Here is a 22850-nt window from a genome sequence, read left to right as displayed (position 1 = left end):
GGGGCTGATCAAATGGGAAGCAGCTCTGCAGAAAAGGAGCTGAGTTCCTGCTGAACACCATGATGGATATTTCTCAAAGCAGAAGGCATTGGAAGCAACTTTTCAATGTGTATGAATATCTGATGGAAGTGAAGATAACAGACTCTTCTCAGTAGTGCCCAGGACTAGACAGGAAAAGAGGCAACGGATGTAAACTGAAATACAATAAATTCCACTTAAATAGAAGAAAAAAACACCTTTATTTTTACTGTTAGCGTTGTCAAATACTGAACCAGGTTGACTTGAGGGTTTTTGGAGTCCCTATCCTTGGAGATAGTCAAAACTCAACAGGACAATGCCAAAATATTTCTCTTCTAGCTGACACTGCTTTCAGCTGCAGGTTAGACTACATGATCTCCAGAGTTCACTTCCAACCTTAGCTAGTCAATTTTATGAATACAAAATTCATTTCTATGAGATGATTTTATGAAGTACAAATTTGGCAACTAGAAAGCATCTTACTAAACAGTTAGCCTAATGATTATTTCAGAGAGGTTTAGCTGGCAGACCATAGTGCCAACCCAACCTGCTGGTCATTCCAATTCTTCCCATGAGAGAAGGTATTATACAAACAGGGCACCAAAGAGCCAAAATCAAACATGCCCACTCTACATGCTGGTGGCTTGATAAAAATGTGAAGGAAAAAAAAAAAAAAAACAACACAAACATGATGCTCTGGTGGTATGCAGCCTAGGAATATTCCATAAACCATGATTCTTACAGACATAAATGTTATGGAAACTTCAGTTAGTCTTTGGACTAGTATTTGGTACACTAGTACTGCTACTGGCCTGGAAAATAACTTTGAAAAACAGATTTCTCATCCTGATGCCTATGCCTGCATCAGGAAGACAGAGATATGAAAGCTCACCTCTACTGTAAATGCTTCATAAATTACTGACAAAAACAAACAAAAAAAGAGCACAGTATAGGTGCTTGACATTGTTATTTAAACTCTCTAACATCACTCCTGAATGAAATAAAAACAATGTTCTGTGCTTTTTTTTAATTTTTGTTTTGTTTTTGGTAGAGAGTTGGAGTATCCTTTGAATTGCCTTTGTGTTTTGCTGGCACTTCTAGCATGGGAATGAGAAAGGAAAAACAACCATTTTGGAGTGCATGTGTGTGAGAATTCCATATGAAAGGAATGACTTCTTTATATCACTGATACTTCTGAACATTTGGCTTTGGTAATTTGTTAATCAAGAGACTGAGTTTAAATAAGGCTCCAGTTTCAAAGTAAATAAAGCTCCAAATGGAATTAGGCCTTGATTAATTAAATAACAGATTCTAAAGAGAAGCTTGAAAGCATATAAAAAACAAAATGAAACAAATGGTAATGAATGAATATGAGACTTATGTAAGTTGCTGTTACATCAACTTTAGCTGTTATTCCTGCTGCTTTAAACGCTTATTTACTTTTGTTTGTTCCAGAACGACAAATCTTTTGTCACAAGTGTGTTTTTACTAAGAGATAACTGTTCTAACTGAAACCAGGACACATCCATCCTTGAAGTAGGTAATGCTGAAGCAGTCCATTTGTAAGAAAGTCCCAATTCTTCAAGAAGAAACATTAAACAAATAATTTCCTTTTCATAATTCCCAAATTTTACTCAGCACCTTGGCAAAAAAACAAAACAAAACAAAAAAAAACCACTACTTCCATTCCCAAATTGCTCCTTCTGCATTAACAGTGTACAAATGCACTCATAGAATTTTCTGCTTGTGTTCTTACAGACTCTCACTCACAGTTTTAAAAGGAATTCCATTTGAAACATCTCTGCCCCAAACTTCTAAGCTTATACTTGTGTTTGTTTATGAAAAAAAAAAACAAAAACATTTAAACAACAAGTAGAGGATGGCAGCTACCTCCTCTGGTTACAAAAGGCCAAGTTTACTCAACAACAACAATAGTTTTCACATGTTCAGCAATCACCTCATACAAAGAATTCAGAAAACGCATACAGAATAACCAAGTCGTAAGTCAAAGAACTGAAAAATATGAACTTGCATCTGGAACAGATCTTAGTTGGTAACAATTTCATAAGCAGACAAACAGTACGTGTATATTGAAGACAAAAAGAAATGTCGTTTGAAACATGCCTCATTTTCCCCACTTCATTTGTATAATTAAATACTGCAACATTTCACCTTGAGTAGCAAAGACTGCTGTTTAATATTTAATAATCTCAGGAAAACATTTCAATTTTATAATGCACATGCAATCACTTACTTTGATTTTAGACCACATTTTGCCTTTCTGGCACACTACAATAGAGGACTTCAACCAATTACAATATAGCTATTTAGAACCACAAACAACCAAATTGATACATCAACTGTATTCATACAGATTATTAATCTATTCGATTGTATAGGAGTTGATTATGAAAGTAAAACACATTTCCTTTAATTTCAGGATGTAAACACAAATCTATGGTTTCTGTAAAGGGAAGTCTAATCATGTCTTGTGCAGGTAGCTTTTATTAAGCAAAGTAAGTTCTGTGATTTGACATGTCTGAAATATGTCTAAGCAAGGAATTAGTGCAGAGCAGCTGCAATACTCCAAGCTCATGTTAATTTCCCAATATAGAAAGCTCCTCTATATAAAAATACGGACAATACATTCATTAACCAGAAGCATGGAGACTAACACTGATAGGAAACAAAACAAAAAAAAAAGAGATTGATAACAGCATAATATCAAAACCAGACTCTCGTCTGCAGTCATATACCCATTTCCAGTGGTCCTTAACTCCAAAGAAGTTATTAGAAAATGAACCAAACAGGCAATTAGAACAAATCACAGGCACATGTCATGGAGCAGATAAAGCTTCTGGGAAGTGATTAGATATTTTCAGCCAATGGGAAACAGAAACAAAAATATTAGGAACAAGATTTAACAGATTTATTATTATTAAATTCTTATGTGCTTTAGCAACAATTGATAAGTAGTATCACACTACAAGTACCATTTTTATTTAACATCATTTGCCCAATTATACATGAATAGTCATTGTACCTTCAGTCTTCAAGGTAGCATACCTAACCTCAAATAAACACTGAGGATAAAACAAATTGAAATTTTCTGATCAATCAGCTTTTGCTAGAAAATTTTCCAATTACTGTTAAGTGGTAATGGGCTTTAAAACTTTCCAGTGATTTAACTCAAATTCAGGACAGAATCAATAGGTTAGTGGTCAGTGGGTAGAACATTCCCTGCAGAATATTCCATATTCCCTTAGAATCTGGAAAATGTCTCACGTTGACCTTTATATACAATGAAACAAAGCCAAGTTATTAGAATTTGTATTCAGGGCATCATTCAGTGATGCTTTTTCATTTAATCACATTTTCTAAATAGTTCTACAAGCCTAATTTACATCATCACCACAACATGGAATGAGTATATCTGAACAAAAATGAAAATCTTTTAAAAATGCAATTCCTTTTAACAAAAGACTGTTTCTTTAGTACCACCAAGAGAACATTGTTACAGTACAGACACTAAAAAGTAATAACATTTTAAGAACACTTTCTTAATACACAAGATAGCAAACTACCATTGTTTCAGACAGGAAGCAGTGACATATAAGATAACCAAAGCAACTCTTTAGAGTATCAAGAACAAATCATTAGCTCAATTTTATTAACACCATCACTAAAAATTATAATTGCACAATTATACATGGACATTTCTTTTTACACAAAGAGTGGACTGCAATGAAAACTATAGGCAGCTGGAGAAGAAGTCACTGGGCCGATTCAGTTTCCCCTATGAAGCGGTTACATCCAATTGAGCAGTACCTCCACATTCTGGAATTGACATTTTGCTTGAAATCAACTTTCAACACAAGCATGTGAAGAATTCCACCAGTGTCTCAAACATAGGCTAAACTTACTGATGCTGATGTTGTAACTAACTCCTGTGAAGGTGTTCTACTCACACAGGTTTGACGAAATGCCGAACGATTCCAGTAAGTAAAAACTTCCTGTTGGTTCTACCATATATAACACAGACCAACAGTAAAAGGTGACGGTCTGTGCTTTTCGCCACAGTGATTTTTGGAAAGCTCTGAAGTTGTATTTATATTTGTTATAACAAATTTCATAAGAAAAAGAATTTGAGTATTTATTGTAGGGAAATACATAAGAGATGGATCTTACACTCTACAGACAGATAAAACATTGTGCAATGTGGAAAAGAGTTAACTACATATACTACAGCTATTTGGACATTTTATTTCACTTTTTCTTTATGCACGAAAAAGATCACTACTAAACTACATTATCTACAGTATAGTGTAATTTGAACACTAAAACAAATCAAGACCAATCAAAACAAAACAGGTTAAAGAATTCAAAGATTTAAAACAGTCATGTTACTATTTATTTCAAGATATTTAAGAATTAATAGTAATCTTAATAGTTTAAGAATTAATTTGTAGTCTATAAGCCACATAAGCAATGCATTATCCTCAGATTTTTATTCCTTAACACGTTATCGCGAATTACCTTAACAGAAGTTCTTTGGGTAATTTTTTGTTAATAAGGCCTTCATCATTATTTGAGAAAACCTGGAAACAGAAGGAAAAAAATCATTTAAAAAGACCAACAAAAGAAAAACAGCTTTTAGAGACCCTTTTAACCTTCTGCTTAGGTGTTTAACTCTTAAATTACCATTAGCACCATGTTTTCAACATGCTATTTGGTATCCCTATAAATTATTTTAATATGCACAATGCAGCCACACCCACTCATACACTTGAGTCTTTCCTAGTGCTGTGATTTAGCCACACAAAGCATGTGGAACCATTTTGTAATCATTAAATAAACACTAAGAAACACACCCCAGGAAGTATTCTTGGTAGCAGTAAAAGTTCTAGCAACAGCAAGACACATACAAATATGCACTGGTTGCACAGTTCTAAAAATGTCCTATTACAGTGTACATTGTAAATTCCATGGCCCAGGTACATGAAACTGCAATAATCTAATGATTTAAAGAATTTACTGCCACATATGGCAGTGGTCTGAAAGCAAGAGAAGCACCTCAAGAAATGCTACAAGAAAAACAGGAAATGTGGCTCACCTAGGCCATCTTATTACCAACATATCTCCCAACAAGAGATTCAATTCCATCAACACATATCACATACTTGGTAACTATCAGATGTGCTCCTTGGTTAAAAAAAGGAAAGCTCAATAACAGGTATTCTGAAAAAGGTACATCGAAAAAGCCAAATGCAAGCATAACTCTGTCCATAAAAAAGGGAAGTCAGCAAAAAGTACATGCCTGGGAATTCTAAAATATCTCCCCCCAAATACTGTAAGATTAGAAAATTGGAATTCCCTTCTAGCTGCCATAAGAACCTTTTTTTCTCTCCCAGTATGTTCTAGGCTGATGTCAGGTCTAACTGCACACCACCGTTTCTCAGTTTTGTATTGCAGCACAAGCCACTTTTTGCACCTCCGACCTCTGGGCAACAAACAGTATACACATCTACGAACAGTAAAACCGTAAACTTTCAACAGGACCAGCAAGATTAATCAGGCTTCCTTTTCCTGCAACTGGAGCAACACAATTATTAACAGACCAATGGCTGTAGAGTTTCAAAGTTTACAGCATATATGCATATGTGCTTCAATAGGACAACTCTACTTCCCCCTGAAAAGAAAAGATACGTGCTTGGTTTTAAGCAGTTCCATGTGGCTGAACACAGGTACAGGTTAGCACTGGTTTTACTTTACACCAATAGTCATTACTCCTATTTTCAGCCTTCATGCTCTTATTGGAGCACTCATTCAGAAAAAGGAGGCATGCCATCCTCACAGAGCTTAAGATCACCAAGTTGTTGGAGGTGAGGGTGATATACTTGTGCATTACAGACAAATATAAGCCACAAAAACAGAAGTTACCTCCATAAGCAGTCTGTGGTAAAACAGACAGAAGAACTTACATCTCATTAATTCTGGTCCAATATCTGAACATTTAGTATCACAGACCACTAAAAATCCTTAATCATTCAACATAATCATTCTGCAGTTGCAGAAGCTTCCTCGGAAGTTTTAATATCCATCTAGAACATACTTTCCATTGATATGCATAAAAAAAATTATAAAAAGCTAATTTGCAGACTGTTACTAGCTTTTGCCGTTAAAGACAATAAAAAATCTTTTTACAAATACATCAATGCAAAACGGAGGACTAAGGAGAATCTCCAGCCTTTACTGGATGCGGGGGGAAATCTTGTTACAAAAGATGAGGAAAAGGCGGAGGTGCTTAATGCCTTCTTTGCCTCAGTCTTTAGAAGCAAGACCAGTTGTTCTCTGGATACCCAGTACCCTGAACTGGTGGAAGGGGATGGGGAGCAGAATGTGGCCCTCACTATCCACGAGGAAATGGTTGGCGACCTGCTACGGCACTTGGATGTGCACAAGTCGATGGGGCCAGATGGGACCCACCCGAGGATACTGAGAGAACTGGCAGAGGAGCTGGCCAAGCTGCTTATCATCATTTATCAGCAGTCCTGGCTATCGGGGGAGGTCCCAGTCAACTGGCGGCTAGCAAACATGACACCCATCTACAAGAAGGGCCGGAGGGCAGACCCGGGGAACTATAGGCCTGTCAGTTTGACCTCAGTGCCAGGGAAGCTCATGGAGCAGATTATCTTAAGTGTCATCACGTGGCACTTACAGGGCAAGCAGGCGATCAGGCCCAGTCAGCATGGGTTTATGAAAGGCAGGTCCTACTTGATAAACCTGATCTCCTTTTATGACGAAGTGACATGCTGGGTGGATGAGGGAAAGGCTGTGGATGGTATTGGTCTTGTGGATGGTATTGAAGTCAAGGCTACCTTGACTTCAGTAAGGCTTTTGACACCATTTCCCACAACATTCTCCTCAAGAAACTGGCTGCTTTTGGCTTGGACTGGAGTACGCTTCATTGAGTTAGAAACTGGCTGGGTAGCCAGGTCCAAAGAGTCATGGTGAATGGAGTTAAATCCAGTTTGAGGCCGGTCACTAGTAGAGTCCCCCAGGGCTCAGTACTAGGGCCAGTTCTCTTTAATATCTTGATCAGTAATCTAGATGAGCGGATCGAGTGCACCCTCAGTAAGTTTGCAGACGACACCAAGTTAGGTGTGTATTGACCTACTCGAGGGTAGGAAGGCTCTGCAGGAGAATCTGGATAGGCTGGACCGATGGGCTGAGGCCAACTGTATGAAGTTCAACAAGGCCAAGTAGCAGGCCCTGCACCTTGGGCCCAACAACCCCAAGCACCGCTACGGGCTGGGAGATGAGTGGTTGGAAAGCTGCCTGGCAGAGAAGGACCTGGGAGTATTGGTTGATAGTCGGCTGAATATGAGCCAGCAGTGTGCTCAGGTGGCCAAGAAGGCCAACAGCATCCTGGCTTATACAAGAAGCAGTGTGGCCAGCAGGACTAAGAAAGTGATTGTCCCCCTGTACTCGGCTCTGGTGAAGCCACACCTCAAGTACTGTGTTCAGTTTTGGGCCCCTCACTACAGGAAGGACATGGAGGTGCTCGAGTGAGTCCAGAGAAAGGCAATAAAGCTGGTGAGGGGCCTGGAGAACAAGTCCTACAAGGAGCAGCTAAGGGAGCTGGACTTGTTCAGCCTGGAGAAGAGGAGGCTCAGGGGCGACCTTATTGTTCTCTACAGATACCTTAAAGGAGGCTGTAGTGAGGTGGGGGTTGGTCTATTCTCCCACGTGCCTGGTGACAGGACGAGGGGGAACAGGCTAAAGTTGCACCAGGGGAGGTTTAGGTTGGATATTAGTAAGAACTTCTTTACGGAAAGGGTTGTGAGGCATTGGAACAGGCTGCCCAGGGAAGTGGTTGAGTCACCATCCCTGGAAGTCTTTAAAAGACGTTTAGATGTAGAGCCTAGGGATATGATTTAGTGGAGGACTGTTAGTGTTAGGTCAGAGGTTGGACTAGGTGATCCTGAGGTCTCTTCCAACCTAGAAATTCTGTGATTCTGTGAAGTACGCCATAGCTTTGCCAGCGCAAAATCTATTATTATACTACTTTTATTTATTCTGTAGACTCCCATATGTACAATAACATGGACATATGCTCACTATATGAAGATGACACAGCAGTTAAATTCATAAGACATGAGGTATTTAATACAATACTATTTAATACAAACAGATAAAATGTGTGCTCAAGACTACTGGTATTTCCAGCTACTTAACTCCTGCATTAAAAAGCTAAAGCACTACGTAACATAGCACAGATTTTGGGGACTAGTAAGTATTTTGCTCTTGTGGCCAGGGTGAAAATCTAAACCTATAACCAATCTATACTTCTGGCAGCTCTTATGGGAAAAAGACTTATCTCTGTTTATGAAAGGTATCTTTAGAATTTAAATCAAACCTAGACTTGCAGACTGTGGTAAATAAATGACAGTAGACATGACCCGTATGCTCGCGTTTAGAAATCCAGGTTAAACTGAAGAAAAAGCAGCTTTTACTACTGCTTATGAGAAGCATGCGACTTGCCCTCCATACAAAGTACCATACCTACAAAACAAGCTGCAGATGAGGCAAGAAACAGATTCAAAGCTGTTTTTTTAGTGACATGGACAGTGGGATCAAGTGTACCCTCAACAAGTCTGCAGGTGACACCAAGCTGAGTGGTGCAGTTAATACCCCAAAAAGAAGGGATTCCATCCAAAGGGAGCTGGACAAGCTAGAAAAGCGGGCCCATGTGAACCTAAGGTTCAACTATTCCAGGTTCGAGGTGCTGCACCTGGGCTGGGGCAATGCCAGACATGAGGACAGAGACATGAGGACTCATTGAGAGAAGCCTTGCAGAGAAGGACTTGGGGGTTCTGGAAGATGAAAAGCTAGACATGACCTGGAAGTGAGTGCCTACAGCCCAGAAGGCCATCCTGGGCTGCGTTGACAGAGGGGTGGCCAGCATATGGAAGGAAGTGATTGTGCCCCTCTGCTCTGCCCTTGTGAGGCTCCACCTGGAGCACTGCATCCAGGTCTGGGGCCCCCAGCACATGAAGGATGTGGGGCTGTTAGAGTGGGTCCAGAGGAGGGCCATAAAGTTGCTCAGAGGCCTGGAGCTCCTCTGCTACGAAAAGAGGCTGAGAGAGCTGGGGTTGTTCAGCCTGGAGAAGACTCAAGGAAGGCTTTATAGTGGCTTCTCAGTAGTACTTACAGGGAGCTTATAAAAAAGATGGAGAGCGACTTTTTACTCAGGCAGATAGTGATAGAAAGGTTTTAGTTCTCATTTTAAACTAGAAGAGGGGAGACTTAAATAAAATGTTAGGAATAAATTCTTCACTCCAAGGGTAGTGAGGCACTGGCATAGGTTGCCCAGAGAAGCTGTGGATGTCCCATCCCTGGAAGTGTTCCAGACCAGATTGGAGGAGGCCCCGATCAATCTGGGAGGTATCTCTGCCCATGGCAGGGGGTTGGAACTGGATGATCTTTAGAGTGCTTTCCAACCCAAGCCATTCTGTGATTCTCTCAGTTATATGTGCTGGTGTATACACTAGCTATAGTTACCATATCAAAATATTCTTATGGAACATTTAAATAAATGAAAAAACCTTTACTTCTTTACTCTGAAAAAGTGGATCAGCCTCTAGAATGATCCTGCATTTGAACCTCGGAAGAGAGGGAACCCTTTAAGGCTCTTCAGTTTCATTTTTTTGCCAAATCTACAGCAGACATGGCATAACGGAGGTTGTCGTCTTCTAGACAGAACATAAGGGGGCTGATTGTGTGCAACTGGTGTCAAAAAGAGAAGGTTAATATATTGGACAATCTATTCCTTTTTTCAGGATTTCCTGATTATCTGAAACTGCCATTAATCACAGAATTCACTAATGAAGTAATTACCCTGGGTACATATATCCATCACCTATTTGAAGTAATAGGACTGTGCTATTTTTTTGCTTGATTTTTGTATCTTGACTTGCTAATTTTCTATTTTAAAAAAATAAAAAATAAAGCCAGTCAAGGAAGTGTTCATCAACTGTTGTGAAAATATTCTAATAACCTTGAAAAATATGACTTCCTCTTCTTTAGTCAGACAGTGCTGACAACAACACGCCCTCAAAATACCTGTCCAGTGTTACAAAATAACTGTGGATGCAGAAATAATATTTCTTCTTTCTTTACTTTCACATTTGATAGCAAGTTTGCCTGTGTTAATGACAGGGTACATAAAACCACAGAAAAGCATGTTTCAAATTGTACAAAAACATGAAATACAACAGAAAAATCAGTTCAGAATGAAAAAAGAGAGGTGACATTGAACATATGTAACAGAATATTACTCTGAAACCAGCTCTGGATTTCCTGTAAGCATAAGAGATACAGGAAATGTCTATATTCTGACAGGAGTTCGGGAAATAAACAGAATAAAACATGCAAGGGAAAACTAACGGTGCTCTACCAAAGCCTGTTTTCCACAGCTAGTTGGTTATTAGTTCAATTCTGGGCCATTTCTCACATTCCTTAACTGACCTCTTGCTTTAGTATCTTCACTTCACTTTTCTAAGACTGGTTACAGTAAGCTAAAGGCTGAAGATTTCCTTAAAATATTACCTGATATTTACTTTCACTAAACTTCTTACATAACTATCGCTTTTTTCATTTTATAAAATGTAGTATATACATATACATTGTGTCTCATCTTTTTGCTTCCTCTTCCACATTATTAAATATAATGACTACCTTTAGTCCTAGAACATAACTTTCTGATACATCACAGCTAGCTTGTCACCATATTATTCTCTTCTGGTCTAACAGTTAACTCTCCTGTTTATAACAGAATTAGTGAAGTGAAGACACATTTTTTGATGGAGTTGTGCACACATGTTTTTGTACACAAATTGACAAGGAACTGCAGCATGCTCAAAGAAGTTAATTTTCCTCTGTGAAGAAACAAATATTCATCCCGATTTATCATGCTCATCTAAGCCATTTAGAAATTCTATTTTATTATTATGTTCAGCATCAAAATAAGGTTATACTACTCATTTTGTTGATAGTCACTTTTTTTAGATGATGCGATTTCAGTCATCATTTAGTCCTCTATTGAACAGGACCATTTTCTTAACATGTGTAACCACTTTGTTAGCAACTCAGCTATAATGGCTCAATTTCAGAGATACGTATGGATCTCATTTCCAGTGATACCAGAGTAGATGAGGACATTCAACCTGCTAACTTTTCAAATCAAGTTATTTTTGAGATTATGTTTTTTAATAACTTTGCTCATTAGAGTGCTGAAGTAAGCATTTTTTTAGTAAACGTGGGTTTGACAGAGAGGAAATCTTGAGACCCCAAACGACACCAGCGAAAAGAGAAGACAAACTGTCAGCAGGGTTGAGTTATTTACCAAGTCAGTAACAAAACCAAAGGGTGGGTCACTGTCACCGAAGGAGACAGCAGTTTAGAATTAAATCCTTTCATTTCCCTTCCCCTGCTGTTGACACAGCAGACATCCTAGCTAAGCTGTAAGTATTGCCATATGTAAAAAGCATAGAATCTTTCAGGTTTCTACTGGCAAGAACAGGATTTATTTAGTATTATTTATGCAGTAATAGGCATCATAAGAACAAGATGCTTTAAAGGAAAATCTTGTCAAAATTAAAACTGAGGTTTTACTCAGGTCCCTGATGTGCAGATTTGTGCTACCCAACACAAAACCCACCAACTCGCTGCACATCTCTGCTCCTCCATGGGAACGCCCAACTATTGCCTGAGCCATTTCACCTTTACCATGCAGCTGAAATTGCCTCTTGCTACAACAGAAGAAAAGCCAGCAGATCAGAGTGCTCAAACTGCTCTGGGTAGCAGAACTGAAGTCATCAAATGGAGAACTTTTAGCATGCCATTAACTACAGGAGAAAAATAGAGGATGAAATAGAAAAGCAAAAATCTTCCTTGACTAACGATTAAGGATTACCTCATGTTATACTACAAAATGTTTTTCAATGGTTAGGGAATTGCTGCTAACTGGTGCTTCCTCTAGAAACATGCAATTAATGCACTGGAAATGGCAGACGAGCAGACTCATTTAACACTGAGCAAGCAGCAAAACGTAACCGTATCTAGGCAACAAAAGCAGGAGAATGGATGTGCACTGCTAACGGGACTGAAACAAAGGATATCAAACACAACAAAACTGAATCTCAAAAGGTGATGCCATCTCAGACCATGCACATCTACAGTGGCAACAAACTGGCAGTATTTTATATGAACATGCAGATGCTGTCTGCCACCCAGGCTCTTGCTCCTATGCTCTGCCTCAGGCTTTGGCTCTGTGCACTTGGAAATCCCAGCCATGCTGCTCTGTCGTGGCAGCTAACCACCTTTTCCCCTGGAACCTGAGCCCAGCAAGCTGCCTTCAGCAGGCTTTCAGCTCCCTCAGCACTGCCAGATATCTACTGCATCTTTCCTCTTCCAGCACTGTGACAAACTGATGAATCAAAAGCCACTGACACCTCACATGAAAGACTTTTGCTCTTGTGTTGGTATTATAAACCATCACAGCTCACCTTCAGAAAAGATCAAACACACCCAGGAATATCTCTCCACCTTTCCAAAATGCCTCACTGACCTAGGGCTGCCCATAAAGGCCATACTGTCTTTAAAGTCTCCCCACAGCGAGCTCTGTCCAAGATAAAACCTGCCAGGCAGCTGGCCACACTGCCCATTTTGCTGTTTGGTTTGCTTCCAGAAAAGCCATCTTTCTTGTTTTGCCAGCGCTGGTATTCAGAGCACATCATTCACGTTTTACTGGAAGGCATCAGTCTGGCTCTGCAAGGCCGCACTCTCACTTGGCGACAGATGAAGGTCACTCACAAACATTAGTGCTCACCTCTGCAGCCATGCAGCTCTACCGTGGCACCTTCAGCCACTCCAGCTCAGCTGCCCCTTCAAGCAGACCTGGGGGTGCCTGGGGTTGCCCCATCCACCCATTCGCAGTTGGCCAAGTAGCTGACAGCACCCTTTCCCCTTTAGCTTTCAGAAGTGCAGACACTTTCTGCCAGCTGTACTTGAAAAACACCGATTAAGCTTTCTTCAGAGTATGGCTTTTCAACTGCAGGCAGCCAGGTTATTAAGGCCCAACAAGTTAGTGAAACTTATTAGCTGAGCTGTCCATCCTTGTAAGCGAGACTCACCTTCTCTCCTACAAAGTCACCAGAGAGCAGTTCAGCTCAGGGAAAGAAAAGTGCTTAAACAGCAACAAATTTTGGAAAAGTTGTTAATTGCATGTCTAAACATTCTTCAAGTATATATAAAGAGACAGCTGAAAAAATGGGCCTGATAAGGTTTTATCCTCATCTGCTAAAGCATAGTTCTACCTCTTAGACATATACTGATTAGTAAACTTTCTTTTAGGTGTTTTTTTGTTATTGGTTGCCCACACACACACACACAAAAAGTTTTAATGACTACATATTTCCTTTTGTTCATTTGTCCATATATTTGTCCATAACTTCTCTTTTAAGGTTATGATCTTCCAAACAAAAACAGCATACAATGAAGCATTTATAGATTATTGCTTAAAAAATAGAATAAAGCCTTCAACTGAAGTAATCTGTAGATTTGATTGTCCAAGTGGAACACAGGGAAACCCGTACCATCTACTCCACTGGTTTCAAGAGCAACAGACCTATGGCAGAAAATTAAAGTTGAATGGATCAAGCACTCGTTGACTGTAGCCCATCAGAAAGCTAGAGGATGCATCTTTCACATTCTGTATCCTTCAGAATTGGTGCCTTTTTTTTCTTGAGCAAGAACGTAACAAATCCCTTCTCAAGCATCAAACAGGCTCAAATACAGTTTGCAAAAGCCTAAATTCAAAATACTCAAGAAAGAAATTTCCCTTGGTGCATTCACATAACTTTGACATTCTAAACAGAAAGCTTGAAATAAATTCTTAGGCAGCGTTCTCCTCAACATCATCCACAGGGACTGTTTACTCATTAAAATTCATCTCGTGACAAAAATCTATTTGGTTCCAAACAGCCTTCACAGATTCATATTATAATAAACATTTAGACATTCAGACTGTGATATATTTTTGGAAAATCACAAAGAAAAGCTGGTATCCATTTGCTTGAATGCATCAGTATTTGGTTATGGACAGCCATTCTGTTTCAGCCATCCAAATTTAATCCACATCACAGATTCATCAGAGCCCTTAAGAGTACACCTTCCAAAATTCCAGCTCTGAATCATTGTGTCAATATATAATTGTAGTGCTACACGTATGACTAGCTTCATTCCCAGTCTCCAGTATACTAGCCTGCAGACACACTGATGTCAGTACCAACTCTCCTAATGTGCAAACCTAGAAATTCTTCTGCAGGTCCATTTCTCCAGGAATTTCCGCTATTCTAAGTTGGACTGATGCAGCCCTTTCTCCAACCACACTACCCATATACAGAAGGTCAATTATTTTTTCCTATTATGCTAGCTAAAACTGTAACTGAAATTATGGCTTAAGTCCTGATTGCATGGTTGAAGCTGAATCCCTTCCTCTGAGCACCTGAGAGACAAATTTTGAATACTGGTTTCTTTCCCCAAAGACAACTCTGCTCTTCAGAATTATATTAGAAGATATAGTTCATTACAGAAACGAAGCTAAAGCTTCTCCAAAGCTGTTTTAAAGCAGTGCTTGATCTGCACTGCAAACAATGTCAGAATCGATGTTTTTCTTACCACTGAGTGTGAAATTTTTGCCTAGTGGAGGTTTGCTCTTTGGAACAATCTTCCCCAAGTATGAACCAGAAAACAAATATGACAAGATCTGTGTTGCCACTGCACACACCGTATAAGTGTTGTATGATTAATAAAAGCTTTCAGTTACAAGAGACAAAATTATGTCTTCATGATTACATGCAGCAATTATGTCTGACTTCAAAGGAAATAGCATTACAGTAGCATTTCCAAAATACTTTTTTAAACTGCTCCAGGAAAGGTAAAAGGTTGAGACTTAAAGAAGCTGGACATTCACTTAACAAAGCTTACAGTCCTTGAATTTCTGTGGAAATAAAATATCCTCAATACTTTTGTTTAGGAAGTATGGTATAGACATGTTCAGAACTACCTGTATGCTCAGACATTTTGGCCCTTAATATTTGAATAACTATTACATAATATTAAGCAATGATCCAGAAAGGCCTTTGCTCAGTGAAGCTCTGACCTCAATTTTAGCATCTGAGGAACAAAAAAACTTGACATACTGGTAGAGTTTCACATTTATGCAGACTTGATGATGTCTCAGCTCCTTGATTTAAATTTACAGAATATACCGGTTAACCAATTGAAAAGTAACCAAACCAATGAAGACAGAGCTTCCTATTTCCTTCTGCCTGAAGAAGAGCAGAGGAAAACACTGACAGAAAAAGAATATACCTTGAAGCGTAGCCAACATTTTAAAGTTTGGTATCAGTCTGTTGCCATTAAGCTCTTGTGGACTGTACAGCAACAGCTCGTGGTTTTAAGAATGCAGGCCCAGAAAGGGGCATGTTTCCAGCTCCAGGCCTCATCTCGCATGAGTGCAGTGTTTCTCCAAAGCAAAGATAATAACCCAGATGGAATCACTCAAAGAGATTTGAAGGGTATTGAAGGGACAGCAATGGGGCTGCCAAAAGGATGCACCTTACAGATGCCAGGCTTTCTTTTCTTGGGCAGGTTAAACAACATGTCCTTCCTTAAGCACCAGAGACTCAGATGGCATTTGCAGAACTCTAAGTTCAAAACACCTGAAAAAGGTACTTCCCTTTGACCATTCAACTAACTCTGTGACTGATCAAAAACACTGAAACTGATTCCACAGCAGCTTTCACCACAACATCATTCACAGGGACTGTTCATCTCATCACAGAAATAATCCATTTGGTTCCAAGCAGTCTTGCAGTAACACACTATATGCACAGATTTTCAGACATTTATAGCATGGCATACTTTTGGAAAAATCAGTCTGAGAGAAGAGTTTTATCTTTAACAAACCATCAGTAAAAAAATGCTCAAGCTCAAGAATAACTAGTTTAAACTTTTAAGGAAGTATATAAGTAACTTCTTGATCCTGAAAAATAAACATGGGTTTGACAGAGAAGAAACCATTATGCTGTGAATTTGAAGTCCACCTTTGTATTCCTGTAATGCCTGATATATATCTTTTGTAACAGTGGATTCAGACATACTGCATTTTAAAGAACACAAGTCTGACCTGCAACATTCAGAAGTTATTCTTTGCTTCTTCACAGAAGCTTTACAAACAAATAAAATATCCCACCACATGTTACAAAATTCAAGTGGGAAAGCTGTTTTGCAAAAGCTGACAGAACACTGGACTCCAACCCTATCACAATCAAGTCACTCAATATACCTTGTCCACATATGTCCAGATAACAGTGTAACCATTTTTGTATTGTGCTAAAATGATAAATGAAAGAAGAAGGAGAAATTTATGAAGTATACAGATCACCTTCCCAAAACGTTTATTAGAAAGAATACAAATGAATGTTGTGCCTATTGTCTAAATTAGCTCCGGGCTGCTGTCTGAACCAGGAGAGAAAACTCTTCGATTACACAGTTTCATATGGTTTTGTCATACTTAGCATATCCCTTTTAAGTGCATGTCTGATTCGGGAAAAAATACTACTAGGACTATCAGGCAAGTTGATAATTTATATGAAACTGATGCTGTTATTCTGACTCCTAATTGACAAAACAGTTGAAGTACTGTTGATGTATAGCCTTCTGCTGGCATTCAGATCAATATTGTCACCGTGCCAAGATTAGTACTACTTTTCTACACTAACCTAAAAATAGTTGCTATGCTTCAGTGAAAATTTGACTTTTCGTTTCAACTTTCCACATCTGCTAACCCCACATTCTCTCTAATTTTAACTAAGATCACTAAATATTTCAGTCTGCTGTCAGAATAAGTGAGCAATAAGCCAACAACATTTCAGATTTGTAGAAATGCTGACACTTCATATATTAAACACTGCATGTTAAGTGCGTGAAATCAATTCCTTCTTCATCTTCCTCTGAGTAAATGGAAAATATTCACTTATGTTTGTGATATACTCCATAAAAGCCATTTAGTTTGTTGTTTTTCAGTCTGCCATTTTCCCTAACGTTAGCCCAGGAGATAAATTCATTTCTAGTTGCTTTACTTCTCAGATACTCCCCATCCCAGAAGCTCCACCAAGACGTGCGGTGGCATAATATTGAAAAGTAGGGCACATCACTAAGTTGCACCGCAACCACCTCACCAACACCACCCCACCCGCAGCCACGCTGCTGTTTACTCACCCTTGTAGCAGCAGTAGCAATTTCCCAAACCTCTGCCTGGCAAATCCCTCCACCCCAAAAACACGGTATGACACAGTAGCACGCCCACCCTTTTGATTCCACCTCTAATTAGCTATCAAGGCTGTTTTCTGTTTTGCTCAGGTTCAAAATACCTGGGCTGGAAGCGCAGGGAGCCCAACCAAGCCTTTACACAGAGGCAGCAGAGAGGCGGCAGTACCTCAGGGGCCCCCTTCTTCCTCCCTAAGGTCTGGCCCCCACACCCGCCGCAGGAACCCTCCCGCTCCCCCCTCGAAGCCCTAACCGCCATCCTCTCCCTCAGGGCACGGCGGCAGCCCAGCCCCCTCACCCCCGGACTCACCATGGCGGCGGCGGCGGCGGCGAGGCCCCGTCGTCCTGACGACGCTGAGCCCTGAGGACGGCGCCAGGTGCAACGGCCGCGCGCGCGCGCGCGCACCCCCTCCCTCCCGGCTCGTCGTCGTCGTCGCCGCCGCCACCGCCTCCCCGACCTGGGGCGGGGCGGGGCCGCCGCCAGTAGGAGCCCCCCACGTGACTACCACTGCCACCGCCCCTGCGCCCTGAGCCCGGGCCGCCCCGCCCCGGTGGCTTGCTCCTCCCTCCCCCTACAGGCCCAGGTGGCGGGCGGAGGGGGGGCGCGAGATGGCGGGCGTTGCGGTGGATGGGGAGAGAGGGTGCCTCATGGGGTGAAATCCCATAGAAAATAGGAGAGGGAGGGTTGGTGCAGCTGTCTGGGAGCGCTGCTGGACATGTCCGCGCTCTCTGCTTTCCTCCAGGTCTGCAGGTGCCCCCTGCTCTTCCAGTTTGTCGGTTGGGATGTGAAATGGCTGCTGGAAACACGTTTGGTCCCAGGTGGTAAACTGGGACCTGGGTGCGTGTTTGCTTACCTTGCAGCCACGTGTGTGGAAAGCTGAGGGTGATAACTACAGTAGAATCCACAAAGTCTCATCTGTCAGCCAAGTGCTTTAAAGTAACGCATGCTGTCAGTTGCCTCTATGAGCATTGCATAAAACCACTATCAGAGCCAAATTAATATTGTTAATAGCACACTTAAAGGTTACATCTGTTCCGCTGTCACAATACCACATACAAAATCGAGGAGATGGGCAAAATTGAGGAGAAAAACCTCTCCCAGCAGGTAATGTCTGATGTTGATGCAGTTCTGTTGAAACAGAAGTGGCCATGGTAGAAAAACACAATTTTGCTGTTTGGAATGAAATGCATTAATTCCTTTAAAGATGAAACCTTCTGGTTTGATTAACAGTAAAAATGGTTTCTTATGAAAGAGTGCTTTCTCAGAACCCACAGGTAAACAGCCAGTACATGCACATACCATTTGTTGGCACTTCTCTGAATCAACTGTCTCACTCTCCAGATTTTGGAGAATGACCTGGTTCGTGCATACATTTGGTCTGGTTTGTATAGGAGGGAAGAAAGCCTCAGAAATGTGAAATATGTATAAACAATTCGGGCATGTACAGATGAATTGCAGAAGGCCTAGACTAGCAGTTTCTAAATTCCATTGGTTCACATTCAAAAAAAAAAAAAAAAAAAAAAAAAATATTATCACATAATTTCTTATATTTTTTTAGTTCAGTGTGAAATTCTGCACTCTGTTATAAAGATGGGGATAGATTATCCTATCACTGCAGTGAAAAGAAAGCAATTTTGGAATCAGAGTTGCAGCAACCTGAAGAAAAAAAAATAATATTTTACAAAAAATAAGTGGTATTGCAGGATAATAATTTTTTTTTTCAATGAAGAGGAGTTCAGAATAATTAGCCCATTGGGGATCTGTTTAAGGCAATATGAGAGGCAAATGTGGAGTGGACTTTCCGTGGACCAATATCAGTTCTTATTTGATAAAAAACGTGGGAAGGAATGGAACAATACAGAATAAATTTGAACCAATATTTTCTGTATAAAAGGCTGTAAGAAAGAAAGTTCCATGTTTCATCCCTCAGGGAAGAGGAGGCAGCTGTGTCTTTGCCACCTGTGTATTTGCTTAAGATGTAGAAGGCTGAAATCTGTATCTTTTGATGGAGGCCAGCTAAGGATGATATAATGCTTCACCTACTGACTTTCTGGACTGCTTTTTTCCTTCTTGTCTGTATCGTGGCACAACTTGAAAATTCAATCCAAGAAAAGCTCACTCAGAAAATCCTCTAGACAGCTTTCAGTTTTGACAAATAAGCAATTAGTTGTGGAAAGACTTCAGAGATGTGTATACAACGTGGTCTCTCTTCTCCATTTGAAAACGAGCAAGTGCCAACTATAGAAGGGTGGGTTAGTGTGCAGAAATGAGTAAGATCTTGCAGAAAAGGGGGCCAGTTCTGGAAGTCGTTACTCTTCCTAAACAGCAGCTTTGAGGCCTCTGAGCTGTTATGTCCTGCATTAAGTCCTATGGCTCAAAAGAGACTTTCCGATTCCAGAAGGTCATTGCAAAGACTGAGTAGCCCAGTGTTGCAAACTCAGTTTTATTTCCAGATTCCTGCCTCTTCACTTATGCTTTCCCCAAATTCACTAGAAACCACTATGGGTTTCTCCATGCATGTTGTTTCCCAACTTTGCCAGACTGCAGTAACAGAGTATTTAGAGTTCAGGAGGAAACTTGCCATACAGTAGTTTCCTCTGCAGTGGTCTTTTGATTGCTGGACTCCGTTGCGTCTAGAAGTGCCTTGGTATTCTTTGCAGTGGCCTTGTGCCCACTATGCTCATCTCTGTAGAAATCTTTCCAGGAATTGTCCCTTATTAGCTGAAGGAATTTCGTTTGAAACTAGCTAATTATTTGACCTTACTTTACCTTTCCTTCTTTTCCCCCTCTCCCCCATCTCCCTTTATGCTAGTCAAATTGTGGGAATAGAAATGTTGTTTTTGCAGAGTTACGTTGTTTAGAAGGAGGGAATGTGGTAATGAGATATGCTTACAGTGATAAGAAAGTTTAGCAGGCGACCTTGTAAAATGCAGACAATCAGACTCCTTAGGACAATTAGGTGAAAATCATGGTGTCAAGTCAAGTCAGATAAGTGAAGAAACATTACCACTTCAAGCAGTAAAAATGGCAAAAGAAATTTGAAATTTAACAGGCCGGCGACTGAAGGCCATGCATTGTTTGTGAAGCATCAGATAGATTGTGAATCTGGATTACCCACTCAGTGGGGAAACAGGGGAGGGTCCTGCCATCAAAAGGTATATAAACTGTGTTTTGGAACTAGTAGATGCGCTCTCTCCTGCTTGTGGGGCGCCCGCCATTGCAATCGCGAATAAATTACTACTTCACTGAGATCCTCGCCTGAGCCTATGTTATTGGCTACGGAGTGTTTCTCACAGTTTGGGGGCTCGTCCGGGATCCAGTCACCTACTGGGGAGCCCCACCGCCGCAGCAGCAGGAAGGCATGCCCCGCTGATTTCAGCGGTCCTATGCATCGACCGACCGTGGCGGTTCTGCGGAAAGCTGACAGAGGGCCCGAGACTGGTTAAAGAGGCAGGATCCGTGAAGTAGTGGGGAAAGGAAGAAGGTAGGCACTCCGGGTTTTTAAGAATCGATCCGGTAACTCTGTGCACAGACCAAGGTAAGAAATATTAAGTATTGCCTTGGGGGTCGGGTGATCTGGTGTATGGTAAGCCCTTGCACGGGGAAGTGCTGGCACTACACCAGGGGAATCTGGTGTACGGTAATCCTTGCACGGGGAAGTGCTTGGAAGTACACCAGGGAATCTGGTAAACTCAGGTGTGCGGTAACGCTGGCACAGGGAAGTGCTTGGCGTTACACCCCCATCTTTCAGTACGTTGGTGTGTGGTACACTGCAGAAGGGAAAATTCTGTAGCACATACTGGCGAGGGTTAGGAAAAATGGGAAAATATGAGTTCCAGGGGACAGGGAGATATCCCTGGGGGAGTGCCTACCAATAGTTCTTCCTGAAGAATGATAAGAAATTGGAAACATAATCCCAAAATTAGAGGGATTGTAAAAGAAAAATAACTAAAAAAAAAAAAAAAAGGTTCAATATTGTGTATCAGTCTGGACAAAAGAACCAATTAAGGAAACAGCAGTATTTTGGCCAAAATACGGGTCTGATGAAAATTCAGGCTTTAAATTTATGTGTAAACAATAAGATTCCTTTTTCAGAGAAGGAGCCAAGTTATGCTCCCTATAATCTTAATATTGAACTGGTGGCAGCAGCAGTCACTCCAGGAAGGGAGATAGGGACTGTAATTAACACTGTCCCTAAAGAATTATCGTACTCTAGGCTCTGGCAAGAATTAGAACAAGGTAGAAGATATATTGAGAATTTTGCCTTCCCTGATACTAACAGTACTAACACTAACTGTGTATCCTCTTAGGTGAACTACCCCCTTCTCCTTACCAGCAGAGAGGTTAGGACTTTTAAGAAGAAGAGGAAGTCTTTATTCGAGGACCCCAACAGCCTAGCTGAACAATTAGACCAGTTCCTACGACCTTATTTATACTCTTGGGGGAGGGAATTATGTCTATAAGTATGTTGTTTACAGGGAAAGAAATGTGAATGATCAGGAGGAGAGCTGCTATACAAGAATGGGAAAGAGCTCATCCTCCAGGACCAGGGGTAATACCGGCAGGGCAGAAATACCCACTTGCCAATCCTGGCTGGAATAATAATAGTGTGCAACACAGAAATCATATGAGAGACTTGGGGTCAGAATGAGAAAGTACTTGGGGATGAGACCTGATGACCCAGTATCCCAAGGGCTCTTGAAAGTTCATTGTGTGATTAAAGCCTGGAAAAATATGCAGAAAATGCTTCAGAAGGTGGGGGGATGTAGTGAACAGTCACTGGGGGACCCTCCTGCGGGAGGCCCTGGAGGTGTGTGTCCGGAGGGGAGATGAGAAGGAAAAGCAGAGAGCGAAACTAATGGTATTGACAGTGCAGCGGGTAGTGAGGCAGAGGGTTGGAGAAAGATGAAGAAAATCTTCAGGGGGAGTCAGGGCCAGGATGGAAAGGAGAGGAAGAGAGATGAAGGAATGGCAGGCAAAGAAGGCTGCCTGTGTTGTGGCCCGAGTCCTAGCAGAGACAGGCTTTGATAAGATGTTTTAAGTGTGGCCAGGCTGGCCACTTCGAATAGGAATATCTGGAGTGGAAGAAGGAGGAAAGAAGGAAAATGGGATGAAATATGCTATATTGATATGTTGTTTCAGTATCTTGGAGGGAAAAGGTATGGAATTAAGTTGGACCCTGACTGAGCCTTTGGTGCTGGTATTAGAAAAGTACAGTCTGGAGAAAGATGAAGGAAGTGTTAAAAGGGTTGCTGAAGGTGTTAAAGGTGTGGCATGTAATATTTAACAGAGCTGTCTGAAGTTGAATGAGCAGGGAAAGGGGATGTAGGCATTATCTAAGTAACAGTCTAGAAGTTTTGGTGTATTTGCATATTTGCTGTGGTGTTTGGTCAGTTTCCCAAGCATCGGGGAGGGGGACGGTGGGGGGGAACAG

At 40.9% G+C, this 22850-nt stretch overlaps 1 protein-coding gene across 1 annotated transcript in view; it reads right to left on the bottom strand.

Annotated features, from left to right (window-relative positions):
- Positions 1-17883, bottom strand: part of FBXL2 (F-box and leucine rich repeat protein 2) — a 56776-nt gene extending 38893 nt beyond the window's left edge. Inside the window, exons 1-2 of the mRNA XM_032181559.1 lie at positions 17726-17883; positions 4555-4616 (exon numbers count right to left, since the gene is read on the bottom strand). Coding sequence (XP_032037450.1) covers positions 4555-4616; positions 17726-17728 — 65 coding nt within the window. The 5' untranslated portion in view covers positions 17729-17883. The remainder of the gene's footprint in view (positions 1-4554; positions 4617-17725) is intronic.
- Between the last annotated feature and the right edge of the window lie 4967 nt (positions 17884-22850).

Source organism: Aythya fuligula, chromosome 2 (assembly GCF_009819795.1).
Source record: "Aythya fuligula isolate bAytFul2 chromosome 2, bAytFul2.pri, whole genome shotgun sequence".
Classification (NCBI taxonomy): Eukaryota; Metazoa; Chordata; class Aves; order Anseriformes; family Anatidae; genus Aythya; species Aythya fuligula.
The sequence above is the reverse complement of the archived record's forward strand: the minus strand, read 5'-3'. Positions and strand labels throughout refer to the sequence as shown.